This window comes from Cydia pomonella, unplaced genomic scaffold, assembly GCF_033807575.1.
Source record: "Cydia pomonella isolate Wapato2018A unplaced genomic scaffold, ilCydPomo1 PGA_scaffold_202, whole genome shotgun sequence".
NCBI lineage: Eukaryota > Metazoa > Arthropoda > Insecta > Lepidoptera > Tortricidae > Cydia > Cydia pomonella.
Genome location: NW_026907842.1, coordinates 1,008 through 16,511, shown reverse-complemented (window position 1 = coordinate 16,511; position 15,504 = coordinate 1,008). Strand labels below are relative to the sequence as shown.

The window sequence follows — 15,504 nt, the reverse complement described above, 5'->3', positions numbered from 1 at the left end:
TATATGTCATGGCATATTATGGTCGCGTTTACCGTGTCATGATATAGCGTTCTTGTTTTACTAACGCGAATTGTCAAACATAGAAGTATGCTGTACAAATACGCGGTATTTTGTTTTTGCGGTAGCCAGGTGTGTAATAAAAGTGTAAAGTACTTAATGATTTGATTTAATTTTTAAACCAGAGGCTAACGAGAGAAGATTCGATTTTGAGTGTTTTCAAATAAGAAATGTAACATAATATTAATAGGTGTGTGTGAAGTACCCAATACCCATTGTGCTAACGTGGCTGCCTGTTGTCACGTGTAGTGGGACGTAAGTATATACTTAAATATTTATATATACATATATGGTCGTGATGATGAAACAATCATTGTTTATATGATAGAAAATCTGATTACACGAATTTTCTAATGAATACCTGCATAGAAATAGTATCATGATAGTTTATTTGCCGCTACTGTATGTAGGTATATCCAAGTTCCAAGTGTAAAGTGCCTAATATTTTAGGTTCTGGTTTACAAGGAAACTAGCTTCTGCCCGCGACTTTTTTTGCGTGGGATGATGATGATGATTGATAAAAACTTTGTACCTACCTATCGGGCCACATATTATCTCCATACCAAAATTAATCTAATGAACCGATTGAAACTTTAAGATACGTCAAATATTCGGTCTAGATACGTTTTTGTTTGAACAAACGTCACTTTTGACACTGTCGTATCTAAATCTAATATTTGATCAGTGAATATTTTTGGTTCAATATAATATTTAAGGTTGTAGTTAACTTTATTATAATAAAAAATATTTTCCTTAAATTTAAATAACTAAGTCACTAATAACGTAAACATACTTAATAATAAATTAAATAATTCAACATAAATATCTTATGTATAAACTTAATTACTTATGTTATACTGTACATTTGGTTTGAACCTTAAATGCTTATTCGGATTATTCAAGTGGTAGCGTGTGTGCGCTTGGGGTCTTCCCATCTTCTCCGACACGACATTAAACTTGTTATGATAAGCTATTCGAGGAATTGGTTGGAATGGCGTATTTCTACTCAGCTCGTGCGGATTTGTGACGAAGGGGATCCCCTGTCTGAAACAAAATAATTAAATCCTAATTAAACAAGATAAAACTAGGATTGGCTTATTCAAAACTTTCTTGGTGATGACTCATATATTAGTCAAAATTTATAACAATTAATAGAGCAAATATTTTGCCCGGAGAATCGTAGACCGATGACGTGGGTTTATCAGAATCTATGGAAAGTAGAGGCAATGAACAATATATACCAAAAAGTGTCCGACAAAAATCCATAAATAGGTGGCGCTACAATACCTAGAATACTTGAGAAAAAAAATTAATTATAGACAGCGCACTTCACTCCGTCAATAACGCCTAGGTTCTTAGCTACTCTAGCGCTACTCTGGAGATATTTGGAACTATTATTTATAGCTGACAGCTGGACACTTTTGCAACAATTCTGCCTAAGGAGTTTCTGTTCCTTGCCTCTACCTTCGATAATCAGAATCGTCATCGTCATATCAGGGGCCCATTTCTTGAACGGTACTAGACTAATATTATTAGTCCACAAACTGTCAAATTGTTTTTATGACAACACACTAATAATATTAGCCAAATATGGTCCTAGAAATGGGTCAAATGTGCCCCTGTTCTAGGCTTGTAAATCCCCGCGTACTTGCACAAGTACAAATAGTATCAAGAATGTCAAAAGTAGGTGTGATGATATGATGAGGTAATTATTGCTAGATTATAGAAACTGGCTACCGGATTTAAAGTTTTAGTAACATATAACATTAAACTGGTGCCGATTTCCGAAAAAAAAACATTACTTCATAATTTCAAGCTATAGAAGTGAAAATGGGACTCACTTTGGTAGAATTCTGACGCCAAGATTAAGCACATGAGAAAGTTTCGGATTCTCAGTAGTAGTTGTTGGGGCGATGTACTTAGACTGTTCATCCAGTTGCTGCTGAAGTTGATGGAAAATTGCCAAATGGTGCAAGTCAGCCTATGTATGAAAATATAAAAACAAATTAGTTTTTAAAATAAAATATTTCCTGTTATTATTAATTTGAATCAGCCTTCATAATTACCATTTCAAATGTTGGTGTTGCTGCCGTTGTTGGCAGCGGTTGTGTGTGCAAAGTCTTGTAGACCTTTGGTCGGAGATGCGAATGATGGGAATGCAACATTTTAACATCATGGTTTATATGGGGCTTATAGGTACTAGGACTAATGTTCTTCACCTTGTTGGGAATACGTTTTGGTTCCAGATGCAAGGTTGATTCACCTGAATTTTCAGTAAGTTCAATTTTTCCGTATTCAGTAACTGGGTTAGAAATAATTGAAGTATACAAGACGGGCGTTGACGGATACGTGTTTTCTCCTGAATTTGAAGATTGAAGAATTGGATGGTTAACTGGAGCGAATTGGATTGTTCTGTTACTCAACGGCTTGAATGGTGAGTTATTCGCTGAATGAACGTGATATGATACCTCTTGTCTCTTTGGAAAGTCTTCATTCCTCTTTAGAGTATCCTCTTGTATTTTAAGAGTGTCTTCTGCCCTCTTTGGAGTGTAATGATGGGTCGCACTGTACTTATAAGATAAAGGGACATCTTCCCTTACAAAACTATGTGAATAAGTAGCTTCATTAGATTTTGCTTGTGGGTGTGAGGGTGGAGCTCCAGAACATAAAGTAGTTAAGGTAATCACATGTATAATCTGTAACAGATAAATAATTTAATGTGTTGGTGTTTTATTTTGTAGTAAAAACTAACAGTTACACTAAAACTCACTTTAAAAAACATTTTAGAGATTCCTTGGTGGACCACTCGGAAGTGTTTGTGTCCGGATGCAATGTGCTTCACTTATTTATAGGCACGTGGTTTAATCACAGAGAGAAATCACATGTTATATAACTATTTTTGTTACACGTATAGAGCAATTATTCGCTTGCCTCCGGTGAGCGACTCCTGTAACAAAGCCGATGGGCTCCGGACCTTTCACCCGTTTTTTTCGATTCAAATAGAGTCAGTTGATGGATAGACATTGGTTGTTGCGATTGCGAGTTGACTAACTGGACTCAACGTCTGTTACTTGCCAAGTGTAGGATTTGTTTTGGATAAATGAGATGACATCAGTGTGTATAACTTCCTTGCAATTGTCTACAAGTGTGAGGGGACAATATTATGCATTTATTATGGGAAATAAGCGTAACTATTGTCCACTTATTATTCAGTAGAATATGAATGTAATACTCGGTTTATATATTTTTATTTTTATTCTGCAATAGGTTTCTAATATAAAGACCACATAGAGTTTTTACCTTCTGCGAAAAAACAAAAGAGCACGGATCTGAATCCATGCTAAAACACGAGTATAATGTGAGTCCTTGTAGGTGGACAGCGAGAGTTTATTAGTCGAGAAAGTCGTTGTTTTCTGCATCGCCCATATTTCTAGGAATAATTACACATATATTTTTTTTAACTAAGTATTTACACTATGTACATGTCGGTGGATATAAACCTGTGGATAGATTCTAATTAAATAGATTAGAGGTCATTAGTAAGTACCTAGTTTGATTAGTCACGTTAAAGAGGTCGCAGCAAACTCGGTTCTCCATACAAGCGTAGTTACGCTCTCATTTTAAAACGACTAGCTAGATTGCTCTGAAACTATGTACTTACAATAGGATAAGGATAATTATCCCTGATTAGTTTATGGAGCATAGTTAAAAAAAATACTACAGTTTTAAGTTTTTCATAAAAAACATGTTTTTGCTTTAATAAAATGAGAACGAAACTCCATTTGTATGGGAAGGTGAAATGCGGCCAAGCTTGCTGCGGTCTGTTAAGGATTGATATTTAATTGACAACGTGTCAAGTCAAGATTTGTATTGAGGGTTCTTTACGTAGGTATCTAAATTGAACTATAAACTCTTCGCACGTTACCTATGTAAATGGAGGTCTATATTTCAACATCGCAGGTAAGAGCATTGATCGCCTAAAGTACATCATGCGCCGCCAATGTTAAAGTACTTGTTGTATAAGTAGTACAGTCAGCATCAAAAGTAGCGGATGAAGCAACGCGCCAAAAGTATCTGATATTCCGGATAACTTTTCCAAATATAGATCAATTGTTAAAATTCGGGCTCAAAAGTATATCTTTTACAGTCTTAGTTATTCTGTATTAAAGACATCACTTTTTGGTAAGCTGTTACAGAACGGTAGATACTTATGAAACGTTATTTGATCCGCTACTTTTGATGCTGACTGTACCATGGTCCTCGTGTGCAATTTTTACACAATGTGTGATTTACATTATTATGACGAAAGTAAATTAATCTGAGATTAGGTAGGTATTTCTAACTAATTCAATCCGCACTGTGTGGGAGGTAAGTTGTTGACACTCGCGTGGAGGCCAGTGCCCGAGGCGCTGCAGGCTATATGGTGTAAGTTGTGAGAATGTGGCGATGTTTGACAATTAGCACGTAAATGCACACTTTAATAAATAAGTGAGATAATAATATAATGTTTCATTGCAACAATTCATTAACAGATATTTCTAGATTGAATTTGAATTGTTTTTTTTTTTATATATGCTTATAGGGTTCCGTAGCCATAATGACAAAAACGGAATCCTTATAGTTTCATCACTTATTGCTGTTTTGTGTTTTTTGTCTAAGAGTTCCTCGTATTTTTATAAAAAAATACGAAAGAGTATCAAATTTCAGTTCAATCAGTACCCCTAGTGTAAATATTTTCGACAGCGAAACGTTACGTACGCGTTTGCGTTAAGTGTCATTTTGTATGAGATTTTTTACTTTCCAAAACGTCCCGCTTGGCGCGCTGTTCAAAAACCCATACAAAATGAGACTTAACGCAAACGCGTATGTCACGTTTCGCTATCGACAAAATTTACACTAGGGGCACAGAGATTAAGAAAAGGTTCAAATTGATATTTCATGTTTTGAAACAAAACTTTCTAAAAACACTATACCTCACAAACATAAATGTAATTCGGAATGTAAACTAGCTTAATTCTACAGTCCACTATTATTTAACACCTTTACAATACCAGAGACCAGCAAACATTTTACAAAGACAAATATAGCTTTGTAAACTATGATCTTATGACTTACGGCGCTTAACGCATGAATACAATAATGTGTTATAATATCGCGAGCCGGTCAACTATGCGGTTATCCCTGACCTTACAACCGGGCCACAAATTCGACGCAACGCTCTACTTGCTTGTCATTATGTTATTGATGGCTTCCAAACTGATAGATGTATTACTCTGTCAACTGACTAATTGACAGAGATAAAGATTTAACCCAATTGTAATAACATGGTAATCAGTGTCGTTTTGTAACGGCGTCTTTAATGTGATGTTTTGCGTACACCTACAATTTGTTTTGTGATGTGATGTAGGTATACATACTAGTATACTTATGAGTAGATCGCCGTGGTAAAAAATTGACTCGTATAATAATTATATCAGAAATAGGAACGTTGCTTCGATGGAACTGAAGCGTATAAACAGTAACGTGACTTTATTGCTCGTAAAACATGTTTATGGAAGGAAACAAGATTCTAACTAACTTTTAGGTAAGTATTAAAAGAGATCAGACATGTGCGAGTCAGATTCGCCCACTGAGGGTTCCGTACTTTCTAGTATTTGTTGTTATAGCGGCAACAGAAATACATCACTGTGAAAATTTCAACTGTCTAGCTATCTCGGTTCATGGGATACAGCCTGGTGACAGACAGATAGACGGACGGGCGGACGGACAGCGGAGTCTTAATAATAGGGTCCCGTTTTACCCTTTTGGTATGGAACCCTAATTACTCAGGTAAATACTACTAAGTATTACCACTAATAACTACTAGTAACTAATGAGTACTATTAAGTAATGAAATAGGTACATAATAGAATTGGAATTGACTATGAATTAGCTTTTTAAATAATATAACAGAAAAAATATAAGTTTGAACCATACTATTATTAAACGATGATGTGAAGCAACTATTTACGCTTGTATCGGATGAATTTAGAACCTTGAGTAACGGAGGATAGTGGATTTCATTGATGCGCTCAAGTGACTCATCTTCATTCATCGACACGAGTAGGTCGATAACCTCAAAGGTCGTGACATCGAGACTTGAGGCAACTTACATAATATGCGGTAATATTATATTATACTTATTTGTAAATAGGAAAATTATATCATAAACAAGACTAATTTCATTTAGAGAGGGTTTTTTGTAATTAATGATATTTATGTTGTCCTTGGACTTGGTATGATTGTCGTTACAATATTTTGGCTTGTTTGTACATACAAAAGCTTTTTATATGATAGCCTAAGTCTATGTTATATAATGGAAGGTAGCTGTCATACACTAATTTAGCGTTCTCATTTGTATTATCTGTTACTGACAGCTCACTGAATGTCCACACTCTTGATGCATCCTTGTTTGTTTTGGGTAATGTATCTACTTAAGTCAATTTTATTTACAGATTTTACAGACTACAGTCCAAATTTATCAAATTTCTCTGCGAGTCAACTATAGTTCTGTCGACTACCTCAAGCTGTGTAAGAAACATCATTTCATCCCACTTTTTAAACGCCGTGAAATTGCAAACATAGTGTACTTAGTCAATATTATTAAAGGTAATGTAGATTGTCCAAATTTGCTTAATAGGATCTCTTTCAATATTCCGTCAAGGAGGCTAAGGCATTTTCGTCCCATTAGTAATCACCAAGCTACTACTAGGTATAGGAAAAACAATTTCATATGCAGGGCACATGCCTGCCCTTTAAATAAAGTTTCTATAAATTGTGATATCGACATATATAATGATAGCATATCAGTAATAGAAAGTAAATTATTTAGACACTTCATGGGTGACAATAATTCTGGCGCAGGACAGGGCTCGGTGCATTATTGAATATGTACTTACAGGATTCAACTACTTATTTCTTTTTTAATTTATTTTTGTAAAAATGAATCATATATATGGTTCTGTTCTTATGCTGCAGGAACTTGTATGTGTAAATTAAGTTGGGCAAAAACTTTTTATAATTTATTACATTTCTATAAGTGAGAACCTGTAATTGGGTCTGTAATTCTATTGTAAGTTCTAGATATATTTAGCGCTGTTGGTTTTCGATATACTAAAATAAAATAACAAAATTACCCAACTACCTAGACTAACTATCTATGACTAGTCATACCTTACCGTGATATTTGAATGAGAATGAAGGATCAGTTTATCTCACAAACTATAATTTCAGTTATGTTCTAATATTGTCAGTTTGCTTATTTAAAAACTTATAATCTCATTACATTGCAATCAAAATGTTTAAGTACACACTATATTCACAGACACGTGACATAAATAAATCGGTGTATTTAAGTGAAGTGTTGGCAGGCAGGTATACATACGAATATCTTAGTTAGTAGCTTTCTTTGAACTTTAAATAAATAAACTTGGTTTAATATTAGTTTGTTTTACTCAAAACGAGAGACAGAGAGAGAGATGCACAATTATTAATATCAATGGAAAATCCAATCAAGATTTTTAAATTACGTAAAAATAGATGAAGTGATAAAAATCAGGTTGTAAAGAAGGCAGTAGATACACGCAGTACAGTGGTTGACTGTCAGAAATCAGTTCGGAAAGTAATATAGTATCAAGGATAATGACGTGGCCATGTGTTACCAGATCATGCAACTTTAACCTTTACTCTGCTACAAGAAAGTTTGTTATATTTGACCCATAGTAAATACCATACCGCGCTGCGACCCGGCGACCTTGTACCGCCCAAATCCGAGCACTATAAAAGGCACACGTTACACATCCAATGCATCAGTTGATCACTAGTCAACAAACAATATGTTCTCCAAAGTAAGTAAAAAAAAAAAAATGAAAAATATATACAAAAAGTTTTTGTGTTTAGTTGAAAAGGAAAAACCGTAACATGGATTGTACTAAATAAGTATTTTTGTTTTAGATCATCGCTTTGTGCGCCTTTGTGGCGGCAGCCCAGGCTGGCCTTATTGCCGAGCCCCACTACTCCCACGCTGGAGCCGTCTCATCCCAAAGCATTGTGCGTCACGATGAGCAGCTCCATCACGCAACCAAGCTGATCGCTGCTCCCGTCGCTAAGCTGGCCGTCGCCGCCCCCGTCGCCTATCACGCCGCTCCCGGTCCCATCGCCTACCACGCCGCTCCCGCCCCCCTGGCTTACCACGCTGCTCCTGCCCAGGCTCACTACTCCTCCGCCGGCGCTGTGTCCTCCCAGAGCATCGTCCGCCACGATGAGCAGCCCCATCATGCTACCAAGCTGATCGCTGCTCCCGTCGCTAAAGTCGCCGTGGCTGCCCCCATCTCGTACCACGCTGCTCCCGCGCACTACGCTGCCAGCCCTGTCCACTACGCTGCCCCTATCGCCAAGGTGCTCGCGCCCGCCCCCAAGCTGATCGTCTCAGCCCACCATCAGGAGGAGGAATACGTAAGTGTTTTGCATTATAAAGACATACCATTGTTATAAAATAGGATTACAAAATCAAATCCGAATAATAAAATGCTACGAAATGGATTCATCTCAGCTTGGTGCTTGAATAAGTCATGTTCGAAAACTATCGAGTAAAATTCCCAACAACGCCAAAATACACAAAATTGCCTTAGTGAATAGAGAAAATTAAAAGGTAGAAACTTATAAATACATAAGTCTTGCTGAATTAACTAATATTTTTTTATTGGTTTGATTGAATTGATAATATTTATTGAAATTAACGACTTAAGAATAATTAGGCGAAGTACCAGAGACTGTCGATTCAATTCAAATGATTTATTTGTAAACATCCTATAATTTCTTCTATAATCCTATTATAATTTATTTTCTTTTTTTAGGCCCACCCCCAATACGAGTACTCTTACTCCGTGGCTGACGGACACACCGGCGACAACAAGTCCCAGCACGAGTCCCGCGATGGCGATGCTGTCCATGGCGAGTACTCGCTGCTGGAGGCTGACGGCTCCGTGCGCAAGGTGCAGTACTCAGCCGACGACCACAACGGCTTCAATGCGGTGGTGAGCCACTCCGCGCCCGCGCACGCCGCGCACGCGCCCGCGCTCCTCGCCCACCACTAACTCCTCCAGCAAATACTCATGATTGTAGACGTTAGGAACACTGAACTGTAAATAGTCAATAATATTTATTTTTATGATAATAAAAGCAAATTGTTGAAATATAAAACAGTGTAATTACTCCTTTTGTCTACGCGGACAATGATGATGGGTATTGTGCAACCTAGGTCAAATTAAACTCAAACCAATTGTACCTGTAGCTGTAGGAAAGGCGAATAAAATAAGAAGACTCTAATATTTAGCACCATCCATTAAACGGAATTGAATTATTTTGACCAGAAGCCTAAACACACTGAGAATATGCACGTCGCTTCGGTGTATGAGCGTGACAGCGCTATAAGGCGATGTCCCGCTAGCACGCCAGAGCGGCGTAAGTATCTATGTACTTACGTCGCTCTGTAGGTACTCAAAAGTCAACTCGATCATCTAAGAAAAAAAGATGCAATGTCTGAACATTTAGGTGGTCTTTACATTGAATGCAAATGCAGATGCATCCAATGTGAACACCACCTGAATGTAAAGAGCGTGCATCCTTTTTTTCTTAAATTATCGAGTTCACTTTTTGAAATAAATGATTTGCTGCTTTTGTTTGTTTTAGTAACTTTTGCATATGGTATTCTTAATTTAGTCTTATCCTAAATGAGCGGCCAAGTGCGAGTCGGCTTCGCGTTCCAAGGGTTCCGTCCATCACACGATTTTTAAATAGAGGCTCTGCAAACTGCAAACCTCACTATTATTTATTTACTATACGTAACTTACTTCCTACATAACTTAATATATAACTAAAAACCGACTACAATAAAAAAATCCGCGCCACAAATCTATATTAGGCCTCACCCCTATAGTCATACTAGGTACCTACTACGAGGACATCGGATCACGCGCAGTGCCCCCTGTAAGTAGCCCCGTTTATATGAGGACGCCTTTGGTGCTCAGGAATTTACGTCGGCCTTCCCCGCCTCGCTTCTTTGAGTATGAGAACGCCGTAGGCGCCCGACACTGGCCTGTGCGCAGCGCGCCTCGTACGGCTTATCAGCCAGAGGGTCAAGGGCTCTTCAAGCATACTGAAGCGCGCGCACCACGTCAAATATACGCCTTCGACGCCCTTACACGAATTTTTCGTGTAAGGGCGTCGAAGGCGTGCACTGTTTATTACAGTTGGCCCAACTCTTTTTGTATGAGTACACCGAAGAAGTCTGGTACCACAGAACCCGCAGCGCTGCCCCACGATATCAGTACGAGGGCGCCCCGGGAAAGGACTGGAACGCTCGCAGCGGGCTTCGTTCATCTTTATAACATGTTGGCGCTGCATAGTAGGTCGAGAAGTAGCTGTATGCCAGCGGTCCGTGGTTGGAAAATAATACCTACCATAATTAAACATGCTACATACGTATAACTTATATAGCTGTAAACAAACATCGTAATACGTATGGTATAGGAATTCGACTACGGCGATTGCGGATTCAAAATATACTTTCCCTGCGAAAGTCTTCTTTTATCGGGCAATCAGGTGTATGCAAGCAATCCCAAAACAATCGCCAACAATATGTAGGTACTTTATTTGTTACTTAAGCCCTTTCTTGAATGATGTACAACACGGTATCGTTCTTTAATTATTAGAGTCCGTCTAAAATAACTGTGTGTCATTAAACTTTTAGTTACATCATATTTAAAAAAATCCATGCATAGTATCTTGGTCCGACTTTATTTTCTTATTCATGACAGACTTAGGATAACGTAAGGACAAAAATTGTTCATGACGCATTATTTATTTAGCCTAATAAAGGCGTTTCGAATGACACCTCATTTGTGAAATTATAAAAAGTACCTATTTTAGAGAGAAAGAGAGGGTAAGAGCCGGCGTAGTTTTATTCAACGTTTATAATGTAAGGGCATTGTAATGTCTACTTATAAATAAGGTTTTTATCGAAAAAAAAAATTTGTAAAGAGATGAGGATATTAGATATTATATGAGGTAAATTTTACAAAAAATAATTCAACGGTATTGTATCTGGAAGAGCTCAAACTTGGTATGTTTTGAAAATTATTTTAATTTTAATTTCATACAAGTGACTGTAATGTTATGACGTTATATATTTTTAGAACCGACTCAGAATGCCCTTTCATTTAATACCACACAAAGTAGGTTTCTGAACAAAAAAAGAATATTTTTCCATACAAAAAGATGACGCTCATTTTTTTTGGTGCTACGGGTTAAATTGATTCAAATGGCCTTAAGATTAATCGTGCCGATTTTCATGCTTTTGACACAATTTACAGCGTTTTTCGACGTACCGCTAGCACTATTGTAGAGTTAAAAGCTTGGCTCTACAAGAGATCTGATAACTTTTTGACAGTGCAAGCCTTATGGTCTCGTCTTGGCTACATTTTACATGAAAATATTTTTGATGGGATAGTTTCTATCAAAACATTTCCTCTGATTTAAACTAGTAAATTTTGCAAGGATTGGTTATAAAGTTTAATTCAAGCGTTTCAATTAAATATTATTGTTGAAACCTATATACTTTATTTATGAGCGAAGGGAGTTTAATAACAGGCAGTTTTATATTTCAACAATTTGCGTTTATTACCATAAGAATAAATATTATTGACTATTTACAATTCAGTGTTCCTGACGTCTAATTGCGGTTGCAGGAGTTAGTGGTGGGCGAGGAGCGCGGGCGCGTGCGCTGCGTGCGCAGGCGCGGAGTGGCTCACTACCGCGTTGAAGCCGTTGTGGTCGTCAGCGGAGTACTGAACCTTACGCACGGAGCCGTCAGCCTCCAGCAGCGAGTACTCGCCGTGCACGGCGTCGCCATCGCGGGCCTCGTGCTGGGACTTGTTGTCACCGGTATGGCCGTCAGCCACGGAGTAAGAGTACTCGTATTTGGGGTGAGCCTGAGAAACCATACAAAATATTGTATTATGTTTAAATCGTATAAACATATTTAGGCACACAGTCAGACTCTATGATTTAGGACACTTACGTATTCCTCCTCCTGATGGTGGGCTGAGACGATTAGCTTGGGGGCAGGCGCGAGCACCTTGGTGATAGGGGCGGCATAGTGGACGGGGCTGGCAGCGTAGTGCGCGGGAGCGGCGTGGTAGGAGATGGGGGCAGCCACGGCGACTTTAGTAACGGGAGCGGCGATCAGCTTGGTCGCATGATGGGGCTGCTCATCGTGGCGGACGATGCTCTGAGAGGACACAGCGCCGGCGGAGGAGTAGTGAGCCTGGGCAGGAGCAGCGTGGTAAGCCAGGGGGGCGGGGGCGGCGTGGTAGGCGATGGGAGCGGCGACGGCCAGCTTAGCAACGGGAGCAGCGATCAGCTTGGTGGCATGATGGGGCTGCTCATCGTGACGCACGATGCTTTGGGATGAGACGGCTCCAGCGTGGGAGTATTGGGGCTCGGCAATAAGGCCAGCTTGGGCTGCCGCCACAAAGGCGCACAAAGCGAGGATCTGTAATAATCACAAAATTTATTAACATTTGTCACACCATAGTTTGCACTTTTCTTTTCACAGCACTGAACACCTATTGTCACTTAAGTAAACCACAACACTTACTTTGGAGAACATTGCTGTTTGTTTAGTGGGTTCACACTGATACGTTACATGTGAGAAGAACCGTTTATATAGTTATTTGGTCAGGACAAGGTCGACAGGTCACAGAGCCATTTCGTGATTAATTATTATCGCTCGATGAGAAATTTGACCGTAGGCTGAGTTGAAGTAGAGCACCTTGAAATTTGGACGACTTTTAAATATTTCTTTCAATTTATGGATGACCGCCCGAATCCACTTTTTTGTACAATCGTAGTCCCCATTATAGAAAATACTAGTATAATATCTTGCAGGTAGACTTATTCTGCGTGGAATTAGTAATTTAGGTAGTTTATTTTTTATCCAATCTGCTTTTTATTGATTTCCCATACAAACTACCACCCCCTTTTCAACTCCTAGAGGGATGACTAATTGGTCAAAAATGCATTGTAAGAAAACATTATTTTTTACGTTTATTTAAATGATAAAAGTCTTATAGTCCATTTAATGATTTTTGATTCCCCTAACAAACGTTCACCTGCCTTTTTACATCCTTACGGGACGGTTTCTGGAATAAATATTATTTTGTTTCCTTTCCCGAAACTTAAACTATCTCGATATCAATTATCAACTAAATCGGTTCAGCGGTTTAAGCGTGAAGAGGTAACAGACAGACGGACAGACAGACACACTTTCGCATTTAGTATGGATTATTACATAGTTTGAATGAGATGGTATATGATTTATTCTTAATTTTTATTAGAGTCAACTTGGAACTTTTAGAAATTTATATGGAATTTGTTTTTCGCTCCTAACTCTTATAAAAATAAACCAGTCAATTGCGAGTCTCACTCGCCCACCAAGGGTTTCATACAAAGTAGGTACATTTATATTTTTTTATGATTTAATTACTAATGTACATTTTTTAGATTTTCCCTGTATTTGTAGTATAATACAATTACTTGCCGAATTTCATAGTTCTAGGTCAACAACCCTATAAATTTTGATTCCCTATTGAGTGTCGAAATATACGGTTTTTGCGGCATAAACGGCCGTGTCTTTTTTTTACGTCAATTTAGAAATCTGATTTTTTTTACAGCTTTAAGGGACTGCTAACCCGAGTATATGGTTTTAACTTTAACTCGATCCTCTATGCGTTTCTGAGTGACAGGCTCTTGACAGACAGACGGACAACAAAGTTCCAAGAGTTCCGTCCGATCTATTGATAACAGAACCCTAAAAATCGAAGCAAGGCATAGCTACATGGTTCAAAATTCATCAATTTATGTAAAAATATTTTCCATAATGTCAACATGTAGAGAGGAAAATAGTGACTACGATTGTATGGGGAAGCGGTCATCCACTATTCTCTTAATAATTAGGAATGATGATTAATTTTATGAACTTTAGAAGTACTTAACTTCGTTTTCATTTTTAAACAGGTTTTGTTCAATTGGATACTTTATTTATGTACGTATAATAATAATAATTTACGAGGTATAAAATCAACAAGATCGTAACAATTAATCAACAATTAATGATGGTGGTATTTGGGTGCAGCGTGTTGCGCGTGACCTTCGCGCTTGACCTCAGCATTGAACCTGTAACAGAAGTGATATTAATATTTATATAATTATACGAGTAAATACATAATATTTTTGATTTATATTTCAATCATTAAATTTATCTCAATAGAAGTAACGTCATGGGCTCATGGGCACCTTACTAGCAATTGTGCTGTATACGAATATGCAAATGCATTCCATTTCAATACAAATACTATCGAGATAAACTTGTACCTGAGATAATTATTTTTTTACATGACAAGCCCAAAACCGTAAAGCAAATTAAAATTATTAAATAGCTCACCCGCTGTGCTTATCGGCGAAGTAGTGCACAATCCTGACAGTGCCGTCAGCCTCGTGCAGGCTGTAGTAGCCCTTCACGACGTCGCCGTCGCGGGACTCGTGCTGGGACTTCTTGTCGCCGGTGTGCGGATCCTCCACCTTGTACTCGAACTCGTATTTAGGGTGCGCGTAGTATTCGTGATGGCCTTTGGGCGCCTTGCCGGGCACGTCATGACGTTGGATGTTTTGCGAGGAGACGGCATGATGGTGAGATTCAATATGCTCGGGCTGGTGGTAGGATACTACGTGCGCCGGCTCGTGGTGTTCATGCTGGTGTTGTTCGTGCCCATGATTATGATGAGTCTGGTGTAAAACGATGCTCTGAGATGAGTACGCATGCCCATGCTCTTGCGTGTGTTGCTGCTGATATTGAGCGGCAGCTACTGTAAGGGTAACTGCGATAAAGATGATCTGCCAACAAGTAAAACATGGTTAATGAACAAAGACTATTAAATTCGGTTACATAATTCTTTAAATAGTCAAACTGATCGTGGCTAAAAGTTATATGGCTTGTCAGTCGGCGGCTGGGAGTTAGACCATCAGTAAAATGTCACACCGGTAACAACTGAGGGTAGCGAGATTAGAGTTAACCTGCAGCACTCTTTCATTTGTTAAGTAATAGCAGTGGGGTAACACTCGACTTTTCTGGCGCTCTCGGGTCGGAATTGCTCCGAGCAATTATTAGGGTTGGCACAACTTGACGTCCCGTTCCGAGCACAACCACAGATGAGACAATTACTTCAATTTTGACTACGCTAAATAGCCGAAGGGTATTGTGCCGTACGTTAGACAAGGACAACATGATTCGTTCCTGAATTGCTGTCAAACTTCAATTTTGTAGGAAGTGTAATTTCTGTACGGTAGTAC

The 15,504-nt window shown here is 38.4% G+C and overlaps 4 protein-coding genes across 4 annotated transcripts; 1 reads left to right on the top strand and 3 right to left on the bottom strand.

Moving 5' to 3' along the window:
- Window positions 1–787: 787 nt before the first annotated feature.
- On the bottom strand, window positions 788–3,310 carry LOC133533714 (uncharacterized). Its single transcript, XM_061872746.1, has 4 exons — window positions 2,828–3,310; window positions 2,124–2,753; window positions 1,899–2,038; window positions 788–1,101 (listed from the first exon to the last, which is right to left on the bottom strand). The coding sequence occupies exons 1-4, from the start codon at window positions 2,837–2,839 to the stop codon at window positions 897–899; spliced, it is 987 nt and encodes a 328-aa protein (XP_061728730.1). The 5' UTR covers window positions 2,840–3,310; the 3' UTR covers window positions 788–896.
- Window positions 3,311–7,903: 4,593 nt separating this feature from the next.
- On the top strand, window positions 7,904–9,297 carry LOC133533716 (cuticle protein 18.6-like). Its single transcript, XM_061872748.1, has 3 exons — window positions 7,904–7,943; window positions 8,050–8,550; window positions 8,952–9,297. Exons 1-3 carry the CDS (start codon window positions 7,932–7,934, stop codon window positions 9,189–9,191), a joined length of 753 nt encoding a protein of 250 aa, XP_061728732.1. The 5' UTR covers window positions 7,904–7,931; the 3' UTR covers window positions 9,192–9,297.
- Window positions 9,298–11,749: 2,452 nt separating this feature from the next.
- On the bottom strand, window positions 11,750–12,779 carry LOC133533717 (cuticle protein 18.6-like). Its single transcript, XM_061872750.1, has 3 exons — window positions 12,755–12,779; window positions 12,176–12,649; window positions 11,750–12,086 (listed from the first exon to the last, which is right to left on the bottom strand). The coding sequence occupies exons 1-3, from the start codon at window positions 12,764–12,766 to the stop codon at window positions 11,847–11,849; spliced, it is 726 nt and encodes a 241-aa protein (XP_061728734.1). The 5' UTR covers window positions 12,767–12,779; the 3' UTR covers window positions 11,750–11,846.
- Window positions 12,780–14,264: 1,485 nt separating this feature from the next.
- LOC133533761 (histidine-rich glycoprotein-like) lies at window positions 14,265–15,057 on the bottom strand (the record flags this gene model as incomplete). Its single annotated transcript, XM_061872803.1, has 2 exons — window positions 14,265–14,331; window positions 14,600–15,057. Coding segments are annotated over 2 exons (525 nt in total), but the record flags the coding sequence as incomplete, so codon positions are not given.
- Window positions 15,058–15,504: the final 447 nt, after the last annotated feature.

Coding starts and splice junctions, on each gene's coding strand:
- LOC133533714 (XM_061872746.1), bottom strand. Junction 2,039..2,123: donor CAACACCAACATTTGAAATG/GTAATTATGAAG, acceptor TTTCATACATAG/GCTGACTTGCACCATTTGGC. Junction 1,102..1,898: donor GGCGTCAGAATTCTACCAAA/GTGAGTCCCATT, acceptor ATTTTGTTTCAG/ACAGGGGATCCCCTTCGTCA.
- LOC133533716 (XM_061872748.1), top strand. Junction 8,551..8,951: donor ACCATCAGGAGGAGGAATAC/GTAAGTGTTTTG, acceptor TTCTTTTTTTAG/GCCCACCCCCAATACGAGTA.
- LOC133533717 (XM_061872750.1), bottom strand. Junction 12,087..12,175: donor ACCATCAGGAGGAGGAATAC/GTAAGTGTCCTA, acceptor ATGGTTTCTCAG/GCTCACCCCAAATACGAGTA.